Source organism: Triticum aestivum, chromosome 3D, assembly GCF_018294505.1.
Source record: "Triticum aestivum cultivar Chinese Spring chromosome 3D, IWGSC CS RefSeq v2.1, whole genome shotgun sequence".
In the NCBI taxonomy this organism is placed as follows: domain Eukaryota; kingdom Viridiplantae; phylum Streptophyta; class Magnoliopsida; order Poales; family Poaceae; genus Triticum; species Triticum aestivum.
Window position 1 is genome coordinate 104305441 of NC_057802.1, and position 24115 is coordinate 104329555.

Sequence of the window (24115 nt, forward strand, 5' to 3'; positions counted from 1 at the left end):
AAGCTGAATTTGGCGTGCTCGGGACTGCGCGGAGAAGCTCTCTACCAGGGCTTGCCAGACGCCCGCGGCGTGGTGTGATTGGACACCTGCATCAGAATTTCACGGGACAGAGATGCGAGCAAAAAAGTGAGGACCTGTTGATCTTGAGTAACCCAGATTGCATGCTCTGGATTGGGCATCTCGGTGGTCTCCTTTTTCCCGTTGGTCTCCTTCTCGGTGACGATGACAGCAGCGGGCTCCTTGATCGAGCCGTCAAGGTAGCCCATCATCGCCGCGGCCCTGACGTGCGGAAGGACTTGGACCTTCCACACCAGGAAGTTGTCACGGGTGAGCTTCTCCGTGATGGTGTGGCCGAGGGAGGCGAGCGAGGGCATGGCCATGGCGTGGGAGGAGGAAGATGACATGATCTAGATGTGTGGAAGAACTAGGCTCTGTATACCATGTGAGAAGAGAGGCTGGAAGCGCATACCGGGGTAGGGGCGCATTGTGTGTTTATAAAGGACAGAGATGCGGCGCCAAGATTACAAGGAGGTTAGGGTTAGGTTAGGTGTGGATTGATCTCCAAACTACCAAGATCTAATCACAACAACCTGACCTAGCCTAACTACAACACACACGCCACATATCTAACCAGCACGGTTTATAACACACCGTGGCATACAATGATGTTTAACACTTGCAATATCCCAAAGACGGCCACTTTGGTTTGGACTGCGGTACATGTGGTATGGCAGCGTTCCGGCTAGTGTTAACTGTACTAGCGGTTTTGTTACTCAAGCCAAAGGATAGGTTTGGCCTCTCCTAAAAGCATATTCTATTGTCCGCTTAGATTTTTTTTTTTTAGGGGAATTCTCCGCTTAGACGGGGGAATAGCGATCAAATACGTACACTCTTGCGCAACTCGTCCTCCGTATGGGCCAGTCCATATAGCGATCAAATTGTTTTATCTTTTTCCTTTTTTTCTTCTAGTTTTTCTTTGTCATTGTTTTCTTTCTTTTTCCACTCCCCAAACTTTTTTCAAACTCGTGAAGTTTTTCAAAATCTGTTAATGTTTTTCAAATTCACAAAAAAACTTCAATTCGTGAACTTTTGTTAAATATGTGAACTTTTTTGAAATACATGAACATTTTTTGGAACTCAAGAAGATTTCTAAAAAGTTGTACAATTTTTGAAATTGCAAATCATTTTCGTTTCATGAATGTTTTTTACATTTCATGAACATTTTTTAGTGGGTTGAATTTGCAAATATTTTTGAACTTGTGAACTATTTTCAAAAACACAAACTTTTTTGAATTCACAAGCATGTTTTAAATTGATAAACATTTTTTGAAATCATGAAAAATATTTTTTAGGAAATTACATTCAAATATTTTATGAATTTAAATAATAATTTTTGAATTCGCGAACATTTTTGGAATTTGTGAATTTAAAAATTGTAAAAAATTGCATTGTGGAACAATTTTTCAATTTGCATATTTTTGTGAAACTACAAACATTTTTTCGAATTTGGCATTTGTGAACATTTTTTAAAGTAAAAAAAGCAAGAAAAACAAAAAGAAATGAAGAACACGAAAGTAAACACAGGGCGCCCCGCCCCCGCACTTGGGCCATCCGAAAACACTCGCACAAAGGGGGGGTGGGGTTGCGGTGCCGCAATTCTTGACTTTCCATCGCACAACCCGAGGAATAGGGGGGGTAGTATTTCGTGCACCAGTACCACCGGCACACGTGCCGCCGTAGCGCATTTTAAAATGTTTCAAAAAAGCTGGAAAAAAATCTAGCACATTGACACAATATCAATGTATGTTGTCACAAAACTTTGTATCAAAATTTGAAACATTGCATGAGATACAAAATTGAAAATTTTGACATCAGTGTGATAATGTGCCAAAAACCCACCTTATGTTTGTACTATTCATTGTTGAATTTGTTATTTTTGTAAGTCGTACAATGTTTCGGATTTTGCGACAGCATAGACCGATGTTGTGTGAATGCACCAGATGCATCACGTCCCTCCCCTAAAAAAAATATCCCCGACCACAACAACTTCACGCCTGTGATCGTCGATCAGATGGCGATGCCGCAGAAGAGGCGCCGCCGCCGGAGGAGGCCTCTTCAAGAAGGAGGAGCGCCCCGCCGGCGCCTTGGTGAAGATGGCGCATCGGTGTCTGGATCCCTTGTCGATTCGGATAGCAACAGCCGTGTGGATGGAGGCTCTCCGCCGCCCGGATTCCCCGACGAGCTTGTTATGTCCTCAACAGTGTCAAGGTACCATGAAATTATTGCCTCGCGCCTCGCCCAGTTGCAGTTACCAGTCGGCGACGACGGCTCGGACTTGGCCGGTTTTTCAGATCTCCCTTCCCGTGAAATCCTCGAAGTCCTTACTCGTAAATCTTTCCCCGATGACTATTCGCGAGCTGCTCTGCTAGAATACCAATGCCAGAAGATCTTGAACGAGACCCAGGGACGAGATAGAGATTCTGTAAAATCTGATTCGGCCGTTGTTGATACTGAACCCGGCGATGTTATCACGGAGGTGGAACACATGAGAGACTGTGAATTGCTAGGGGCTGACAAGGATGAGATTGACACTTATACCAAACTGGACCAAGAGCAGGCCAACAAGCTCCATCTCAAGTATGCACTCTATCGCATCAAAGCTTGCCTGGTTAGTTAGTCCCATACTAATGCTCCTATCTGTTTATTGTTGATCTATCATACATACATGAAAATTTATGCTCTCTTATGTGCCTACTCCATCTGTGTAGCTGTTGAAAGGGAAGCCGGTTGACGAGCTGGATGATGTTGCATTGGAACGCAAGTACCCTCCAGAGCTTATCGTGAAGAACAACTACTTTTTTCACTATGAGGATGACTTCTTTGGTTGGTATTTTGATTCCGAACTCTGTTACAAAGCGTCCTTGAGCGACTACCAGCGGCTAGTCCTTTTAAATGATGTAAGTGCTATCGTATTCGCTGCATTTATTTCTGTAATGCATCTACATTTAATCTGTATCCATGCACTCAGTAACCAGTTTCTTGTTGATTTTCCCTTTGAATGGGCAATAGCAAAAAATTGCTTAATAAGAATGTGACTTCTTGTGTCATGCAGACTTTTAAGTGAGTAACCTCTCAGTGTAAGTGGCATTAGTTTCTTGGAGAAACTCAACACCTAAACTAAGAAAATAGTAGCATTTGGGGATTAAGCAAATATTAGAATATGGGTGCTTGCAATAAATTGTGGTAAAATATGCAATCTACAACAAAAGAAAAGCCAGACTTTTTTTTAGCGGGGTTTTCAATTAAAAAACAAACAGAGATTAATTTTTAATTGTTATTTGGATGGAACAAGTCCTAAAACCTCAATTGGGCGTTCATGCTATAGGCTGCTCCCAGAATACAACTACTATCCTGTTTTTGTATGCATATACAAAGTTTGCCCGTTTTTCCAAGTCCCCATATATTTTTGACATGTTCGAGTACTATCTGTTATTTAGGTCTTCTTGAACTGCATAAGTACTCTATAATCAATACTCATAGGAGCATCCCGTTCACTTATGTCCAGTGCTTGTTATTCTCAGGGCAGCTGTACCATGTTGTTTTATTTGGGTGCAGGGTGATGAGTATTCGAGTTGGAGAAGATACCAAACATTTTATAGCACCCCTGAAGCTGATAGAGATTATCTCAACTACTGGGAAACAATTGTGAAGGAACTTAAAGTATGCCTTGTGCAATAATCAGCTAGTTCAAGATTAGAACTTTGATCAGTATTTTTGTTTTCTTGGACTAACAACGTTTGTTCTTGACAGTGGCTTGAGCAGTATCTGCTGACAAACGAGTCTTCTATTGAGGTATGCATATTTGACCTCTCAAAACCATGGAATCGCAAAAAATCTCTATATAAATATTGCAGCACCACAATAACTTTTCTGTTCTATTATTTAGTGGGCGCATAAACATTCAAAGGCTATGTTCCAAGCAATTAGGATCGCTTCTAAGTTTCCCTGCATGACTCTGAAACTAGCAGCTGTTGGTTTACATGTACGATTCCTCTGTCCTTTGCTCAGTCAGATGTTCGGCCCTAGTTATAGTTGTGTCTAACAATTGCATTCTTTCGATTCAATTCAGGAGTATATATGGAATGCGCGCATACATCTCATGTTTGTGAAAGATCTTGATGGTATCTTGTGTCAGATTTGGAGGCGGCTCAATGCGGGCATCAGGTCAGCGCTACACACCAGCCTTTTCAAAACTCAACATTGTTATTTTTATGGATGATTGTGTTTTGTGAATGCTTGCTCTCTACTTATGCTTGGCGATGTTGTTTATTTTCCCCTTGGACAATGTTCAGCTGCGTTTCAGAGATGCTCTCAAGCAAGTTTATGAGGCTAACTTGTTTCCAGCACACGACCGCAGTATGATGTATGAGCTGGAGTACGGCGATTCCAAAATGGAGCTAGTAGTAGGTTTTTCGTTCCACAGACGTTTTATATGTGCTTTCTTTTGTTATAATAAATCGGTATATCTTTTACAATGCAAATTGATTGATTTGGTCTTCTTTCTTTGTAGTTTGTTAAGTGCACGACAGGCCTTAGTGACGGTGTAAGTATAGTATGGTGTTGTCTTAGCATCCATTGGTCCCTGTTATATTCTGTGTGTGATTTCTTTCTTTCATGTCCCTAGGTTCCAGAAGATAGAGCCCGTGAGCTGATTAAACAGGAAATTCACTGGACGGTATGTTCGGTAGATATTGTCAAACAGCATTGTATCCACTTGCAGTTTTGTATGTAATATATAGCTTACTCTTTCCATTTTCAGCGTGAGTCGTCAGGAACGTATGAGCGGTACGCCAGGAAGAAGCTCAAGATTGCAGAACTGATAGGATTGATTCCCAAGGACAAGATAGCAGCTGCGTAGTTGTGTTTATTAAGATAGCAGCTGCGTAGTTGTGTTTATTAAGATAGCAGCTGTGTAGTTGTGTTGGTAATGTCTTGGCGCTGGTTCCATAAAGATCCCAGGCTGCATTATTCCTAGCAACACCTGTTAGGTACCTTATGTATGGAAAAAATCAGATCTTGAATTGACTAGCTTTTGTATGGAAGAATTTCATCTTGAATTGACTAGTTGTATCTTGCATTTATTGCGTGCATACCTAGATCAAACTGTTCAAATGCCATCATGAAATGAACAAATTCGATTGATGGAAAATCCTCGTTGAGACTGCGAAATTCAGGAACGCTCGCGACATGGTTTAATTTACGAACTCCGGTTCATCCTGCTGCAGAAGAAAGCATCCTTGACAAACAAACTGATTGCCTATCCCCCAGATTCCTCACAGGACCGAATCCAAATGATTTTGAAATGATAAAATTCCAAAACAATATGGAGGAGCCAAGGAGTGGGAGGCCCAGAAGACAGCGCCGCCCAAGGAAGCGGTGCCACCTCCTGTCGCCGGTCCGACTGCGACTCCGACCACCAAGAGCTCTGAAGAACGGTGCCTCAACTACAACAATCCAGGTCATTTAGCTCCTCGTTGCCCTACCATTCGTTGCGAGAAATGCAACAAGCTTGGTCATATGGCTCAGTTATGCCAATCTCTAAGGCCTTGGGAGTGTATCCCTTTCCTATGTGGTTTTCAGTACCCTGGACAGGGTTTCTTCTATATCCCTGATCTGTGTGCATCTAAACAAAATGCTGAGAAAACAAACAATGTGGTGATCACTATTATAGAGGGGGCTGCTAGTGTTAAAGAGATTGAACATGAGTTTAATGGTTTTTTTGCTCATAAACCTGAAAAAAAAAGTGGCGCTGTACTGCTCGTTCCATTAGCCCTACGCAATTTGTTATGTGGTTCCCTAATGCTAGTGAAGTAGAAAGAGCTTGTTGTTATGGCAAACGTCTTCCTTTGAAAGATGGCTCAATCATTGTTTGCATAACTCCATGGTCTGCTTCTGTGGGGGCTAAAGGGGATATGGAAAAAAGCATGGGTTCGAGTAAGAAATGTTCCATTGGAAAAAAGATGTACTGAACATGTTGCATTTGGGGGGGGGGGGGGGGGGGGGGGGGGCTGGTGGGTATAACTTTGGAAGTAGATGAAGCCACTTTGCATAAACCTGAGTATGTTAGAATACTACTGGGGTGCAGAGAGGTGGAAAAAAATCCTCCATCTGCTGAGGGGATGTTGGGTGAACAATTCTATGATTTCTTTTAGGAAGTTGAGAAAATTGTGTCTGTTGGAGGGATAAGAATCAATCCTCGATTGCTGTGGACAGCAGTGCATCCCCCTCATTCCCAAAGAAAGCTAGGGTGGATTCATACCCTACTTCTTCTACTGGGCAAGGGGAGACTAGTGCTTCTACGGTGGGGAATCATTCATCCCAGAGCTATGATAAAGGATCACAATGATTATCTGCTATTGTTGAAAATGAAGACGAGGAGGATAGTGATGAGGGGAACCATACTGAGCTACTAATTGAATCCATCGCCAGAGAAGATGCTAATGAAAATTTGGCTCATTATGATTCTCCGATGAACAACATTTCCTTTGAAAACAATGTTGATAAGGTGGAAAATGATGGTGGGGATGTGTCCCCTACTCCTGCTATCAACACTAAAAAAGGTGCTTGGGAAATCATCCAAACCCCTGTTCCTCCTTCTCTCATGTTTCTTCAACATTATGAAAACCCTCATGGAGTTGTGTTTCCTCCTTTGTCAGATTATGTGATCTGGCCCTCCTTGCCTCATATTGTTCCTCTTGAAGAAGGTTCAGCCGAGGGAGGAGAGAACTGCAGTGAGTACACTGTTGAGTCGCCTTCTGGGTCGCCCATACATGATTCTGTGGTGCCTGAGGACCCGGCTATACACAGACAATTCCAGAAACTGGAGAAGGTGGAAGGTAGGGCTGCCAACAGAATGAAGAAACGCGATTCTGAAGGTAAAAAAATGCTCAATACTAACAATCAGTTCTCGGTTCTATCTAATACTGATATTGTGTTGCGTGCATCCCTTATGGGAGTACAAATTCCTGATGGTAATTTTGCTACTATTGATGTCATTCGCGAACTAGAGACATCTAGGAATTTACTTCTTGATAAGAAAAATGAAAAAGAATCTCCTAGTATAACTCTCAATGATGGGTTGGGTAATAACATTCCCTTATCTTTAACTTGGGATGAGGGCTATAAAGAAGAGGAGGAAGCTTTTACTCCTGTCCAATCAAGGCTAAAAAAGAGGAAAAATCAGCGAAGGAGAACAATGGTCATCTCGTCCCCTATTGACCCTGTTAGGCCTATGACTAGAAGTCAAAAAAGAAAGGGAGATGGTAGGGATGCTATGAATCTTGACAGACCTACCAGGGTGAAAGATAAACCTGAACGATATAAATGATAGGTATCTTTTGGAATTGTTGGGGGGCAGGTAAGAAGGGCATGTCTACCTGCCTCACTAACATGATTAATGCCAATGGGGTGGACTTCCTTGGGTTGCAAGAAACTATGAAAGGCAACTATACCCCTTCCTTCTTTAGGAAATTGGATCCATATCAAAAGTTTCATTGGGAGTGGAACCCTTCTAGGGGGGAATCTGGAGGCATCCTTTGTGGTCTTAATAAAGACAAGTTTGATATCGGGGTTAAACACGGGAAATTTATTTTACAAATTGACCTTTTCGATAGGATCAAAAATTGCAAATGGCCCTTGATGGTTGTATATGGTGCTGCTCACGATGAGCACAAACCTGAATTTATGGCAGAAGTTGTTGGGAAACGCAGTAATTTCAAAAAAATTCCTACGCACACGCAAGATCCATCTAGGTGATGCATAGCAACGAGCGGGGAGAGTGTGTCCACGTACCCTCGTAGACCGAAAGCGGAAGCGTTAAGTAACGCAGTTGATGTAGTCGAACGTCTTCGCGATCCAACCGATCAAGTACCGAACGCACGGCACCTCCGCGATCTGCACACGTTCAGCTCGGTGGCGTCCCTCGTACTCATGATCTAGCTGAGGCCGAGGGAGAGTTTCGTCATCACGACGGCGTGATGATGAAGTTACCGACCCTGGGCTTCGCCTAAGCACTACAACGATATGACTGAGGTGGAAATCTGTGGAGGGGGCACCGCACACGGCTAAGACAATTGTCAACTTGTGTGTCTATGGGGTGCCCCCTCCCCCGTATATAAAGGAGGGGAGGAGGGAAGGGCCGGCCCTCTCTATGGCGCGCCCAAGGGGGAGTCCTACTCCCAGTAGGAGTAGGTTTCCCCCCTTCCCTAGTTGGAGTAGGAGAAGAAGGAAGAGGGAGAAGGAGAGAAGGAAAGGGGGGGCCGGCCCCCCACCACAAACCGGATTGGGCTTGGGGGGAGGGGGCTCCACCTGGCCGCCTCCTCCTCTCTCCCACTAAGGCCCAATAAGGCCCATTGACTCTCCGGGGGGTTCCGGTAACCTCCTGGTACTCCGAAAAATGCCCGAACTCATCCGAAACCATTCCGGTGTCCAAACATAGCCTTCCAATATATCGATCTTTATGTCTCGAACATTTCGAGACTTCTCGTCATGTCCGTGATCACATCCGGGACTCCAAACAACCTTCGGTACATCAAAACACATAAACTCATAATACCGACCGTTATCGAACGTTAAGCGTGCGGACCCTACGGGTTCGAGAACTATGTAGACATGACCGAGACTCATCTTCGGTCAATAACCAATAGCGGAACCTGGATGCTCATATTGGTTCCTACATATTCTACGAAGATCTTTATCGGTCAAACCGCATGACAACATACGTTGTTCCCTTTGTCATCGGTATGTTACTTGCCCGAGATTCGATCGTCGGTATCATCATACCTAGTTCAATCTTGTTACTGGCAAGTCTCTTTACTCGTTCCGTAATGCATCATCCCATAACTAACTCATTAGTCACATTGCTTGCAAGGCTTATAGTGATGTGCATTACCGAGAGGGCCCAGAGATACCTCTCCGACAATCGGAGTGACAAATCCTAATCTCGATCTATGCCAACTCAACAAACACCATCAGAGACACCTGTAGAGCATCTTTATAATCACCCAGTTACGTTGTGACGTTTGATAGCACACTAAGTGTTCCTCCGGTATTCGGGAGTTGCATAATCTCATAGTCATACGAACATGTATAAGTTATGAAGAAAGCAATAGCAATAAACTAAACGATCATGGTGCTAAGCTAACGGTGTTGGGGAACGTAGTAATTTCAAAAAATTTCCTACGCATACGCAAGATCATGGTGATGCATAGCAACGAGAGGGGAGAGTGTTGTCCACGTACCCTCGCAGACCGACAGCAGAAGCGTTATTACAACGCAGTTGATGTAGTCGAACGTCTTCACGATCCGACCGATCAAGTACCGAACGTACGACACCTCCGAAGTTCTACACACGTTCAGCTCGATGACGTCCCTCGAACTCCGATCCAGCCGAGTGTTGAGGGAGAGTTTCGTCAGCACGACGGCGTGGTGACGATGATGATGTTCCACCGACGCAGGGCTTCGCCTAAGCTTCGCGACGGTATTATCAAGGTGTAATCTGGTGGAGGGGGGCACCGCACACGGCTAAAATATCGTATATCAAGTGTGTTCTTAGGTGCCCCCCTGCCCCTGTATATAAAGGAGCAAGGGGGAGGCCGGCTGCCTATGGGGCGCGCCAAGGAGAGGGGGGGAGTCCTCCTCCTAGTAGGAGTAGGACTCCCCTTTCCTAGTCCTACTAGGAAAAGAAGGGGGGGAGGAAAGAGAGGGAGAGGGAGAGGGAAAGGGGGCTGCGCCCCCCTCTCCTAGTCCAACTAGGACTCCTCTGGGAGGGGCGCACCACCTCCTGGCTGCTGCCCTCTCTCTCCCCTCAAGGCCCACTAAGGCCCAATACTTCCCCGGGGGGTTCTGGTAACCCTCCGGCACTCCGGTTTAATCCGAAACTTCTCCGGAACACTTCCGGTGTTCGAATATAGTCGTCCAATATATCAATCTTTACGTCTCGACCATTTCGAGACTCCTCGTCATGTCCGTGATCACATCCGGGACTCCGAACAACCTTCGGTACATCAAATCACATAAACTCATAATATAACTGTCATCGTAACTTTAAGCGTGCGGACCCTTTGGGTTCGAGAACTATGTAGACATGACCGAGACACCTCTCCGGTCAATAACCAATAGCGGGACCTGGATGCCCATATTGGCTCCCACATATTCTACGAAGATCTTTATCGGTCAGACCGCATAACAACATACGTTGTTCCCTTTGTCATCGGTATGTTACTTGCCCGAGATTCGATCGTCGGTATCTCGATACCTAGTTCAATCTCGTTACCGGCAAGTCTCTTTACTCGTTCCGTAATACATCATCCCGCAACTAACTCATTAGTCACAATGCTTGCAAGGCTTATAGTGATGTGCATTACCGAGTGGGCCCTGAGATACCTCTCCGACAATCGGAGTGACAAATCCTATTCTCGAAATACGCCAACCCAACAAGTACCTTTGGAGACACCTGTAGAGCACCTTTATAATCACCTAGTTACGTTGTGACGTTTGGTAGCACACAAAGTGTTCCTCCGGTAAACGGGAGTTGCATAATCTCATAGTCATGGGAACATGTATAAGTCATGAAGAAAGCAATAGCAACATACTAAACGATCGGGTGCTAAGCTAACGTAATGGGTCATGTCAATCACGTCATTCTCCTAATGAGGTGATCCCGTTAATCAAATAACAACTCATGTCTATGGCTAGGAAACATAACCATCTTTGATTAACGAGCTAGTCAAGTAGAGGCATACTAGTGACACTTTGTTTGTCTATGTATTCACACATGTATTATGTTTCCGGTTAATACAATTCTAGCATGAATAATAAACATTTATCATGATACAAGGAAATATATAATACTTTATTATTGCCTCTAGGGCATATTTCCTTCAGTCTCCCACTTGCACTAGAGTCAATAATCTAGATTACATAGTAATGATTCTTACACCCATGGAGTCTTGGTGCTGATCATGTTTTGCTCGTGGAAGAGGCTTAGTCAACGGATCTGCTACATTCAGATCCGTATGTATCTTGCAAATTTCTATGTCTCCCACCTGGACTAAATCCCGGATGGAATTGAAGCGTCTTCTGATGTGCTTGGTTCTCTTGTGAAATCTGGATTCCTTTGCTAAGGCAATTGCACCAGTATTATCACAAAAGATTTTCATTGGTCCCGATGTACTAGGTATGACACCTAGATCGGTTATGAACTCCTTCATCCAGACTCCTTCATTCGCTGCTTCCGAAGCAGCTATGTATTCCGCTTCACACGTAGATCCCGCCACGACACTTTGCTTGGAACTGCACCAACTGACAGCTCCACCGTTCAATGTAAATACGTATCCGGTTTGCGATTTCGAATCGTCCGGATCAGTGTCAAAGCTTGCATCAACGTAACCATTTACGATGAGCTCTTTGTCACCTCCATATACGAGAAACATATCCTTAGTCCTTTTCAGGTATTTCAGGATGTTCTTGACCGCTGTCCAGTGATCCACTCCTGGATTACTTTGGTACCTCCCTGCTAAACTTATAGCCAGGGACACATCAGGTCTGGTACACAGCATTGCATACATGATAGAGCCTATGGCTGAAGCATAGGGAACATCTTTCATCTTCTCTCTATCTTCTGCAGTGGTCGGGCATTGAGTCTTACTCAATCTCACACCTTGTAGTACAGGCAAGAACCCTTTCTTTGCTTGATCCATTTTGAACTTCTTCAAAACTTTGTCAAGGTATGTGCTTTGTGAAAGTCCAATTAAGCGCCTTGATCTATCTCTATAGATCTTAATGCCTAATATATATGCAGCTTCACCGAGGTCTTTCATTGAAAAACTTTTATTCAAGTATCCCTTTATGCTATCCAGAAATTCAATATCATTTCCAATCAGTAATATGTCATCCACATATAATATCAGAAATGCTATCGAGCTCCCACTCACTTTCTTGTAAATACAGGCTTCTCCAAAAGTCTGTATAAAACCAAATGCTTTGATCACACTATCAAAGCGTTTATTCCAACTCCGAGAGGCTTGCACCAGTCCATAAATGGATCGCTGGAGCTTGCACACTTTGTTAGCTCCCTTTGGATCGACAAAACCTTCCGGTTGCATCATATACAACTCTTCTTCCAGAAATCCATTCAGGAACGCAGTTTTGACATCCATTTGCCAAATTTCATAATCATAAAATGCGGCAATTGCTAACATGATTCGGACAGACTTAAGCATCGCTACGGGTGAGAAGGTCTCATCGTAGTCAATCCCTTGAACTTGTCGAAAACCTTTCGCAACAAGTCGAGCTTTATAGATAGTAACATTACCATCAGCGTCAGTCTTCTTCTTGAAGATCCATTTATTTTCAATGGCTTGCCGACCATCGGGCAAGTCAACCAAAGTCCATACTTTGTTCTCATACATGGATCCTATCTCGGATTTCATGGCTTCAAGCCATTTTGCGGAATCTGGGCTCACCATTGCTTCTTCATAGTTCGTAGGTTCGCCATGGTCTAGTAACATGACCTCCAGAACAGGATTACCGTACCACTCTGGTGCGGATCTTGATCTAGTTGACCTACGAAGTTCAGTAATAACTTGATCTGAAGTTTCATGATCATTATCATTAACTTCCTCACTACTTGGTGTAGGTGTCGCAGAAACTGATCTCTGCGATGATCTACTTTCCAATAAGGGAGCAGGTACGGTTACCTCATCAAGTTCTACTTTCCTCCCACTCACATCTTTCGAGAGAAACTCCTTCTCTAGAAAGGATCCATTTCTAGCAACAAATATCTTGCCTTCGGATCTGTGATAGAAGGTGTACCCAACGGTCTCCTTTGGGTATCCTATGAAGACACATTTCTCCGATTTAGGTTCGAGCTTATCAGGTTGAAGTTTCTTCACATAAGCATCGCAACCCCAAACTTTAAGATACGACAACTTTGGTTTCTTGCCAAACCATAGTTCATAAGGCGTCGTCTCAACGGATTTCGATGGTGTCCTATTTAGAGTGAATGCAGCCGTCTCTAAAGCATAACCCCAAAACGATAGCGGTAAATCAGTAAGAGACATCATAGATCGCACCATATCTAGTAAAGTGCGATTACGACGTTCAGACACACCATTACGCTGTGGTGTTCCGGGTGGCGTGAGTTGCGAAACTATTCCGCATTGTTTCAAATGTAGACCAAACTCGTAACTCAAATATTCTCCTCCACGATCAGATCATAGGAATTTTATTTTCTTGTTACGATGATTTTCAACTTCACTCTGAAATTCTTTGAACTTTTCAAATGTTTCAGACTTATGTTTCATTAAGTAGATATACCCATATCTGCTCAAATCATCTGTGAAGGTGAGAAAATAACGATATCCGCCACGAGCTTCAATATTCATCGGACCACATACATCTGTATGTATGATTTCCAACAAATCTTTTGCTCTCTCCATAGTTCCGGAGAACGGTGTTTTTTGTCATCTTGCCCATAAGGCACGGTTCGCAAGTACCAAGTGATTCAAAATCAAGTGTTTCCAAAATTCCATCAGTATGGAGTTTCTTCATGCGCTTTACACCGATATGACCCAAACGGCAGTGCCACATATAAGTTGCACTGTCATTATTAACTCTGCATCTTTTGGTTTCAACATTATGAATATGTGTATCACTACTATCGAGATTCATTAAAAATAGACCACTCTTCAAGGGTGCATGACCATAAAAGATATTATTCATATAAATAGAACAACCATTATTCTCTGATTTAAATGAATAACCGTCTCGCATTAAACAAGATCCAGATATAATGTTCATGCTCAACGCTGGCACCAAATAACAATTATTTAGGTCTAAAACTAATCCCGAAGGTAGATGTAGAGGTAGCGTGCCGACGGCGATCACATCGACTTTGGAACCATTTCCCACGCGCATCGTCACCTCGTCCTTAGCTAAACTTCGCTTAATCCGTAGCCCCTGTTTTGAGTTGCAAATATTAGCAACAGAACTAGTATCAAATACCCAGGTGCTACTGCGAGTATTAGTAAGGTACACATCAATAACATGTATATCACATATACCTTTGTTAACCTTGCCATCCTTCTTATCCGCCAAATACTTGGGGCAGTTCCGCTTCCAGTGGCCAGTCTGCTTACAGTAGAAGCACTCAGTTTCAGGCTTAGGTCCAGACTTGGATTTCTTCTCCTGAACAGCAACTTGCTTGCTATTCTTCTTGAAGTTCCCTTTCTTCTTCCCTTTGCCCTTTTTCTTGAAACTAGTGGTTTTACTGACCATCAACACTTGATGCTCCTTTTTGATTTCTACCTCCGCTGCCTTTAGCATTGCGAAGAGCTCGGGAATCGTCTTATCCATCCCTTGCATGTTATAGTTCATCACGAAGCTCTTGTAGCTTGGTGGCAGTGATTGAAGAATTCTGTCAATGACGCAATCATCCGGAAGTTGAACTCCCAGTTGAATCAAGTGATTATTATACCCAGACATTCTGAGTATATGCTCACTGACAGAACTATTCTCTTCCATCTTGCAGCTATAGAACTTATTGGAGACTTCATATCTCTCAATCCGGGCATTTGCTTGAAATATTAACTTCAACTCCTGGAACATCTCATATGCTCCATGACGTTCAAAACGTCGTTGAAGTCCCGGTTCTAAGCCGTAAAGCATGGCACACTGAACTATTGAGTAGTCATCAGCTTTGCTTTGCCAGACGTTCATAACTTCTGGTGTAGCTCTTGCAGGAGGCCTGGCACCTAGCGGTGCTTCCAGGACGTAATTCTTCTGTGCAGCAATGAGGATAATCCTCAAGTTACGGACCCAGTCCGTGTAATTGCTACCATCATCTTTCAACTTAGCTTTCTCAAGGAACGCATTAAAATTCAACGGAACAACAGCACGGGCCATATATCTACAATTAACATAGACAAGCAAGATACTATCAGGTACTAAGTTCATGATAAATTTAAGTTCAATTAATCATATTACTTAAGAACTCCCACTTAGATAGACATCTCTCTAATCATCTAAGTGATTACGTGATCCAAAGCAACTAAACCATGACCGATTAACACGTGAGATGGAGTAGTTTCAATGGTGAACATCACTATGTTGATCATATCTACTATATGATTCACGCTCGACCTTTCGGTCTCTGTGTTCCGAGGCCATATCTGTATATGCTAGGCTCGTCAAGTTTAACCCGAGTATTCCGCGTGTGCAACTGTTTTGCACCCGTTGTATTTGAACGTAGAGCCTATCACACCCGATTAACACGTGGTGTCTCAGCACGAAGAACTTTTGCAACGGTGCATACTCAGGGAGAACACTTTTATCTTGAAATTTTAGTGAGAGATCATCTTATAATGCTACCGTCAATCAAAGCAAGATAAGATGCATAAAGGATTAACATCACATGCAATCAATATAAGTGATATGATATGGCCATCATCATCTTGTGCTTGTGATCTCCATCTCCGAAGCACCGTGCTTGTGATCACCATCTCCGAAGCACCATCATGATCACCATCGTCACCGGCTCGACACCTTGATCTCCATCGTAGTATCGTTGTCGTCTCGCCAACTTATTACTTTTACGACTATCGCTACCGCTTAGTGATAAAGTAAAACTATTACATGGCGATTGCATCTCATACAATAAAGCGACAACCATATGGCTCCTGCCAGTTGCCGATAACTCGGTTACAAAACATGATCATCTCATACAACACATTATATCACATCATGTCTTGACCATATCACATCACAACATGCCCTGCAAAAACAAGTTAGACGTCCTCTACTTTGTTGTTGCAAGTTTTACGTGGCTGCTACGGGCTTAGCAAGAACCGTTCTTACCTACGCATCAAAACCACAACAATAGTTTGTCAAGTTGGTGCTGTTTTAACCTTCGCAAGGACCGGGCGTAGCCACACTCGGTTCAACTAAAGTGAGAGAGACAGACACCCGCCAGTCACCTTTAAGCAACGAGTGCTCCGAACGGTGAAACCAGTCTCGCGTAAGCGTACGCGTAATGTCGGTCCGGGCCGCTTCATCTCACAATACCGCTGAACCAAAGTATGACATGCTGGTAAGCAGTATGACTTATATCGCCCACAACTCACTTGTGTTCTACTCGTGCAAAGCATCAACGCATAAAACCTGGCTCTGATGCCACTGTTGGGGAACGTAGTAATTTCAAAAAATTTCCTACGCATACGCAAGATCATGGTGATGCATAGCAACGAGAGGGGAGAGTGTTGTCCACGTACCCTCGTAGACCGACAGCGGAAGCGTTATTACAACGCAGTTGATGTAGTCGAACGTCTTCACGATCCGACCGATCAAGTACCGAACGTACGGCACCTCCGAAGTTCTACACACGTTCAGCTCGATGACGTCCCTCGAACTCCGATCCAACCGAGTGTTGAGGGAGAGTTTCGTCAGCACGACGGCGTGGTGACGATGATGATGTTCCACCGACGCAGGGCTTCGCCTAAGCTTCGCGACGGTATTATCGAGGTGTAATCTGGTGGAGGGGGGCACCGCACACGGCTAAAATATCGTATATCAAGTGTGTTCTTAGGTGCCCCCTGCCCCCGTATATAAAGGAGCAAGGGGGAGGCCGGCTGCCTATGGGGCGCGCCAAGGAGAGGGGGGGAGTCCTCCTCCTAGTAGGAGTAGGACTCCCCTTTCCTAGTCCTACTAGGAAAAGAAGGGGGGGAAGGAAAGAGAGGGAGAGGGAGAGGGAAAGGGGGCTGCGCCCCCCTCTCCTAGTCCAACTAGGACTCCTCTGGGAGGGGGCGCACCACCTCCTGGCTGCTGCCCTCTCTCTCCCCTCAAGGCCCACTAAGGCCCAATACTTCCCCGGGGGGTTCCGGTAACCCTCCGGCACTCCGGTTTAATCCGAAACTTCTCCGGAACACTTCCGGTGTCCGAATATAGTCGTCCAATATATCAATCTTTACGTCTCGACCATTTCGAGACTCCTCGTCATGTCCGTGATCACATCCGGGACTTCGAACAACCTTCGGTACATCAAATCACATAAACTCATAATATAAATGTCATCGTAACTTTAAGCGTGCGGACCCTTTGGGTTCGAGAACTATGTAGACATGACCGAGACACCTCTCCGGTCAATAACCAATAGCGGGACCTGGATGCCCATATTGGCTCCCACATATTCTACAAAGATCTTTATCGGTCAGACCGCATAACAACATACGTTGTTCCCTTTGTCATCGGTATGTTACTTGCCCGAGATTCGATCGTCGGTATCTCGATACCTAGTTCAATCTCGTTACCGGCAAGTCTCTTTACTCGTTCCGTAATACATCACCCCGCAACTAACTCATTAGTCACAATGCTTGCAAGGCTTATAGTGATGTGCATTACCGAGTGGGCCCTGAGATACCTCTCCGACAATCGGAGTGACAAATCCTATTCTCGAAATACGCCAACCCAACAAGTACCTTTGGAGACACCTGTAGAGCACCTTTATAATCACCCAGTTACGTTGTGACGTTTGGTAGCACACAAAGTGTTCCTCCGGTAAACGGGAGTTGCATAATCTCATAGTCATGGGAACATGTATAAGTCATGAAGAAAGCAATAGCAACATACTAAATGATCGGGTGCTAAGCTAACGTAATGGGTCATGTCAATCACGTCATTCTCCTAATGAGGCGATCCCGTTAATCAAATAACAACTCATGTCTATGGCTAGGAAACATAACCATCTTTGATTAACGAGCTAGTCAAGTAGAGGCATACTAGTGACACTTTGTTTGTCTATGTATTCACACATGTATTATGTTTCCGGTTAATACAATTCTAGCATGAATAATAAACATTTATCATGATACAAGGAAATATATAATACTTTATTATTGCCTCTAGGGCATATTTCCTTCAAACGGATGGGTCAAGTCAATCACATCATTCCCTAATGATGTGATCCCGTTCATCAAATGACAACTCTTGTCCATGGCTAGGAAACTTAACCATCTTTGATTAACGAGCTAGTCAAGTAGAGGCATACTAGTGACACTATGTTTGTCTATGTATTCACACATGTACTAAGTTTCCGGTTAATACAATTCTGGCATGAATAATAAAAATTTATCATGATATAAGGAAATATAAATAATAACTTTATTATTGGCTCTAGGGCATATTTCCTTCAGAAATGTCCTCTATGTGCCGTAATACCCCTATTCCTTACTTAGTGGGGGGGGGGTATTTTAATATTCTGCGTCATAGTGGGGAGAAGAACAAAAAAAACCATGTCCCATTTTTCTGATGTGTTTAATTCTGTCATTCACTTGCTAGGGCCGAGGGAGATCAGTATGTCAGGAGGTTGTTACACTTGGTCTAATAAGCAAGAACACCCTACCCTAGAAAAATTGGATAGGGTTTTGATGTCCTCTGACTGGGAGGATTTATATCCACTTGTTTATGTTCATAAGTTGGTCAAGGAGATTTTTGACCATAACCCATTACTTCTGGATGGGGTGGCATCATCTAGGACCCCGGGGAATAGGTGCTTTAAATTTGATAATACCTGGTTGAATAACACAGACTTCCTTCCCTTAGTGGCTGAGATCTGGTCTAAGCCACTTTATACTAAGGATCCTATTGAAATTTTAAATATTAAATTGAAGAGGTTTAAAAAGTTCTTCAAAGGTTGGAGGTCCAATATTTTTGGGCACAATAAAATCAGGAAGAATCTTATTAAACTTGAGTTGCAAGGATTAGAAAAACTTTAGGAAACTATTGGTCTATGTGGGGAGGCTTATACTAGGAAGCTGGATATCCTAGTTGAGCTTAATGATATATATGTAGAAGAAGAACTTCATTGGCATCAATTCTCTAATGAGAGATGGCTTCTGAAAGGAGATAATAACATCGATTTTTTCATAAAGTGGCCAACGGGCGACATAGGAAACACTCTATGATTTCGCTTGAATGTGGTTCTGTGATTGTAGAAGGGACCAAAACTTTATTGTCCCATGCTACTAACTATTATAAAGATCTGTTTGGACCGGCCCTTGGCAATATTTGCCACATTGATGCTTCTCTTTGGTCCCAGGATGAAAAAATCTCACCTGAGGATAATGAGGACCTGACTCGACCTTTTTCTCTTGAGGAAGTTAAAAAGGCTTTATTTGAGATGAAATCTAATCGAGCCCCTGGTCCGGACAATATCCCTGTTGAAATCTACCAACATTGTTGGGATGTGGTGGGCCCGGACCTTTTCAGCTTGTTTAAATGGTTCTATGAAGGCAAGCTGGATGTGTAGCGCTTGAACTATGGTATTATTACACTGCTTCCTAAATCAACATATGCTAAAAAAATCCAGCAGTATAGACGTATCTGTTTTCTACATTGCCCTTATAAATTGATCACTAAAGTCATGGATCTTAGGGCCGGCAAGTTTGCTAACAATTTTTTTAGCATCCAACAAAATGCCTTCATTAAAGGGAGACATATAGTGGATGGTATCTTATCTTTACATGAGGTGTTGCACTATACTCATGTGAAAAAGCATGTGGGAGTAGTTCTTAAGATCGATTTCGAGAAGGCCTGTGACAAAGTTAATTGGGAGTTCCTACTTGATTGTCATGTTAAACGTGGTTTTAATTCCAAGTGGTGCGGGTGGGTATCGCAAATCCTTAAGAATGGTACGGTGAGTGTGAAGATCAATGATGAGATAGGACCATATATCCAAAGTGCCAAAGGGGTGCAACAAGGCGACCCACATTCTCCTTTCCTGTTTAACCTTGCAGCGGAGTGCTTTACTAAGATGGTACTTGCTGCTCAAAAAAATGATCTCGTCAAAGGACTGGCTTCTGAGCTAATTGAGGGAGGGGTGGGCATCCTTCAATACGCTGATGAAACAGTTTTGAGTTTCGAGCATGACATTGACAAGGCTGTCAATGTCAAATTGCTGTTATATCTTTTCGAGCTTATGTTAGGGTTAAAGATAAACTTTGAAAAGAGCGAAGTATTTGTTATTGGAGGGGATAATGAAACCGACTTGGTATATGCTAAGATGTTTGGTTGTCGGGTGGGCACTTTACCTATGAGGTATCTAGGAGTGCCAGTCACCTATTCCACTCTTAAGAACATCGAGTTGGACTTCCTAGATGTTAAGATGATCAAAAAGCTGGATGCGTGGGTGGCCTATGCAGCCTCATCCAGGGCTAGGCTTACCTTATTAGACTCCAGTCTTGATGGAGTCCCATCATACTTGTTGTCCATGTTCCTTTTTAACAAAACCTTTATTGAAAAAATGAATAAGCACTGTAGACACTTGTTTTGGAGGAGGAAGAATAAGAAACATGCTTACCATATGGTTAAATGGACTAGGTTTTGTCGATCCAAAAAAATTGGTGGTTTGGGTATAAAGGATCTTCATAAGCAGAACATCAGTCTCCTTGTGAAATGGTGGTGGAAGCTCGAAACTAGTGATGGGCTATGGCAACGTATTATTCGGGCGAGATATTTTGGAAACAAAACAGCTGCGAATATCCGTAGCCTTTTTCTGATTCTCCCTGCTGAAAAGCCATCATGAAGGTCAAGGAAACTTATATGGCTGGGAGGAAAATTAACATCAATAGTGGGGATTTGTCCAGGGTCTAGCATGACCCGTGGTTGGATAGCAGTATATTACAGGATCGTTTCCCTGTTCTGTTTGACATCTGTCATAACCAAGATTGCACTGTTGCCTCTTTCGTGGCAAATAACTATGAACTTACCTTTGGGCATAGGCTTTTTGGTGAGTTGGAGGAACAATGGAAGTGGGTGGTGTTCGAGGCTAAAAAAAGACCTCTGAATGAGGATCCAGATTCAGTATCCTGGTCTTTGACTAGTAAGGGTAAATTTACCACTAAATCTGTATACGAATGGCTGGAGAGAAATTTATCTGGTCCCAATTACAAATGGGTGTGGAAAGCTGCAATCCCCTTGAAAATAAAGATTTTTCTGTGGCAGTTGTTTCAAAACGATGTGCTTACGCGCGACAACATGCACCATAGGAATTGGGCGGGGAATCATGTGTGTTCGTTCTGCATGAACATGGAAACTGCTAACCATCTTTTTTCACCAGCCCGCTCGCCCGTACGGTGGGGTGTGCTAGGATTGACAGCAGGGGTCTCCTGCTGCCCTCGATCTCTCTGGCAAAGCTTGGCTTGGCTATACAAACTCTTTCTGAGAGGGAAGAAATTTTATATGATGATAATTGCCGCCATTTGCTGGGGGATTTGGTGCCTACGTAACAAAGTTACTTTTGAAAAATATGATGCTCGCACTCCCTTGGAGGCTGTCTTCACCGCTTGCTCGTTTATGCTATATTGGGCAGGGTTGCTTAAGGAGGACGACAAGACTAAGTTCCAGTCTGGTGTGAAGAGGCTAGCTCATGTGGCGGCTGCTCTGGCGGACAGATCATACTCGTGCGGCAGGCTTCTTCTGGGAGATGGTGATGGTATCCAGATTGTCTAACTCTTCATCCTATTTAGCGCAGCCTTTATCCACTGGGGTCTGATGCCCGCTGGATTATATATGTTGTCTGCTGGTCCTCTTTTGCGGAGTCTTATTCCCTAGACGGTCCTATGTTTGAGCAGTGGTTAGCAGTGTCGTCGGGTTTTCGCCCATAGCTGATGGTCCGTTTCAGGCTCATCATGCAGTGGGTTTCCTGACGATGCACCAACTCGCTCCCCCCTTTCAGTCCCTTTTGTGCTGGTAGATGTCCTATATGGCTTCGTGCTTAGTAAGTGAAAAGTTGTGATGAACTAATACTCCAGACAGACTGATGCATTTTCGTTGATTGCAAAATTAATGAAAAGGGGTGTGAGCCCGGTTGAAAAAAACGTATCTCTTCTGTTTGAGTTACTGGGTGACCTTTGGAGCAGAAATTAATCGGCCAGTTAACTGGTTTTTTCGACAAAGGGTGGATTTTATTAACTCAAAATGAAGCATCAAGGGGATACAAACACATTGAGCACACACCCGGCCTCTGCATAACCAGGATGCACACAGCCAACACCAACACACACAAAAGAGGAAAAAAAACGCCAGCAAAGAGCAAAGTCATACAAGACTCAAGCTATGCCTAAGCGAGGGAAAAGAAAAAGAAAAAACACTCTGAAACGATCAAAACAACGGTTGATAAACTACATCAACGACCATATCCGCACCAACCATCTCTTGACAGAACAAGCGCAACGAGAAAGTTTCTTCAACAGCAACGCCTTCAGGAAGGAAACGACGCTTAAACGTCGCCGTCACTGGACCCGACCAACAAAGGTCAGACTCTAGGTTTTCACCCTGAAGAACAAGTCCGAGCACATCCGAGCAATGCCTTCATCAAGGTAACGACGCAAAAACATCGCCATCGCCAGGTATAACCAATTCAGGTCAGACCTAGGGTTTTCACCTCGGAACTCGAGACCGGGTACTCAAGAAGCACCACCAAATCAAAGTCATCATGTTGTCGCCACCACTTTCCGCGATCCCAGCAGCTAAAAGTGAGGCACAGTCTTTACATGCCGGCATGGCTTGCCGCTGCACAACCATCTCCTCTGCGTCAAGCCGTCGTCCATAGAATTTATCTCACCGCTGAATGCAAACTGGCCAGATTGAGAGCCACCGAAACTCCCAATGGAGCCTTCCGGTTACATCACACAACCTCGCCAGTGCGAGCTGCTGGCAACAACCAGTGGATCCTAAGAAAAAACTCTCATGAAGACCCTTGAATGGCCACTGCAATCTGCGGCTCGAGTGGCCGGACGGTGCCGCCATGGTCAGGACGAAAATTGCCCCCTCGCATCGATCGGACGAACCACCTGCGGCCAAGTGACAAGCATCGGTCAACCGATGTAAGTCCCAAGGCGCCACCACCAACCTCCTTCGGCCTTGTGATCTGCCGGCGGCAACAGCGGCGAGCGTCTTGGGTCGCTTGGGAAGATGACCCTTATCACCAACGCTGCCATGCTCAACGTACTGGACAGCCGGAGGAAGCTTCGGTCCGAACCTGCATGATCTTGACCGCAGGCTGCTGGAGGAGAATGGATGGTCATCTCCACCCAGGCCATTGCCAAGGCATCACCATGCTGCCCAGTTCAGAATCCCAGATCGCTCTAGCCATTGACCTATGCATGTCCCTGTGCACAGATCGCCTGCCGCTGCATGTCCATGCGCAGATCGCTCTAGCCTTCGGACGTTGCATGAAGATCGCTGCTGAGTTGTTGTTCACCTCGCGCGCCGTTCAGCGCCTTGCGTAGAAGCCATCGCCCGGAGCCCCGCCGCCGCCGTCAGCCACACAGGCTTTGCCCGGCAGCGTCGTCCGGCGGCGGCGAGGGAAGCGAGAGAGGTGGGGAGGTCCCGAAGAAACTGGATCGGGAGCCGCCCGTGCCGTCCGTCCATTAACTGGTTAACCGGTCGATTTCTTGAACATGGATCCCTAAAACACCCTTCTTGTGGTTTTCGGGTCGGATCTCCCTTATAAACTAGATCAAATCTTTTCTTCTATTATGAATACGCGAGAGCTCCCTGGTGTGTGACGAAGTTTTCATAAAAATTAAGGGTAACCGCATCCAAGTGACAACCAACAACAAATAACGACACGAGGTGGAGCAGGATTTAGAAACACATGACATCATCTTAGATGTGACGTAATTATGTCTCACCTATGTGTCCTAGACGAACTCTAACCGTAATTGTGTAATTGTCTTGAAACCGTGGCATGTAGATAGGATTCGGTTAGGCCTTGTACACATTCATCGATGATTACGGCCGTTGAGTTCTTCAATTATTTTCCGCAAAAAAAAAAAGAGTTCTTCAATTCTATTTCTACAGCACCGTCCAAATTAACACACACACCAAAGGGAAATATAATGGATGAAAATTGTTTTAAAATGCAACATCTGAGAGTTGCGAATGAATGGAGTTGGAACCAATCAAAACAACCAACTGCCGACCCATCGCGTGATTCAATGCTTGGTGAAGACTCGGACGTTCCTCCATCGCGACTCCATGCGGTCCGACGGGTGGTGGT

At 44.2% G+C, this 24115-nt stretch overlaps 1 protein-coding gene across 2 annotated transcripts; it reads left to right on the plus strand.

The window, feature by feature from the left end:
• The first annotated feature begins 2005 nt into the window (after positions 1-2005).
• Positions 2006-5117, plus strand: LOC123074269 (uncharacterized). 2 transcript variants are annotated; one of them, XR_006435915.1, is made up of 10 exons: positions 2006-2668; positions 2769-2957; positions 3616-3720; positions 3811-3852; positions 3947-4042; positions 4130-4224; positions 4353-4463; positions 4571-4603; positions 4685-4735; positions 4820-4975. XR_006435915.1 is itself a non-coding variant. In XM_044497158.1 (10 exons), the coding sequence occupies exons 1-10, from the start codon at positions 2072-2074 to the stop codon at positions 4916-4918; spliced, it is 1407 nt and encodes a 468-aa protein (XP_044353093.1). In that variant the 5' UTR covers positions 2006-2071; the 3' UTR covers positions 4919-5117. The 2 variants fall into 2 exon arrangements, 1 of the variants encoding a protein (XP_044353093.1); XM_044497158.1 differs by having other exon boundaries at positions 4364-4463; positions 4820-5117.
• The last annotated feature ends 18998 nt before the right edge of the window (positions 5118-24115 follow it).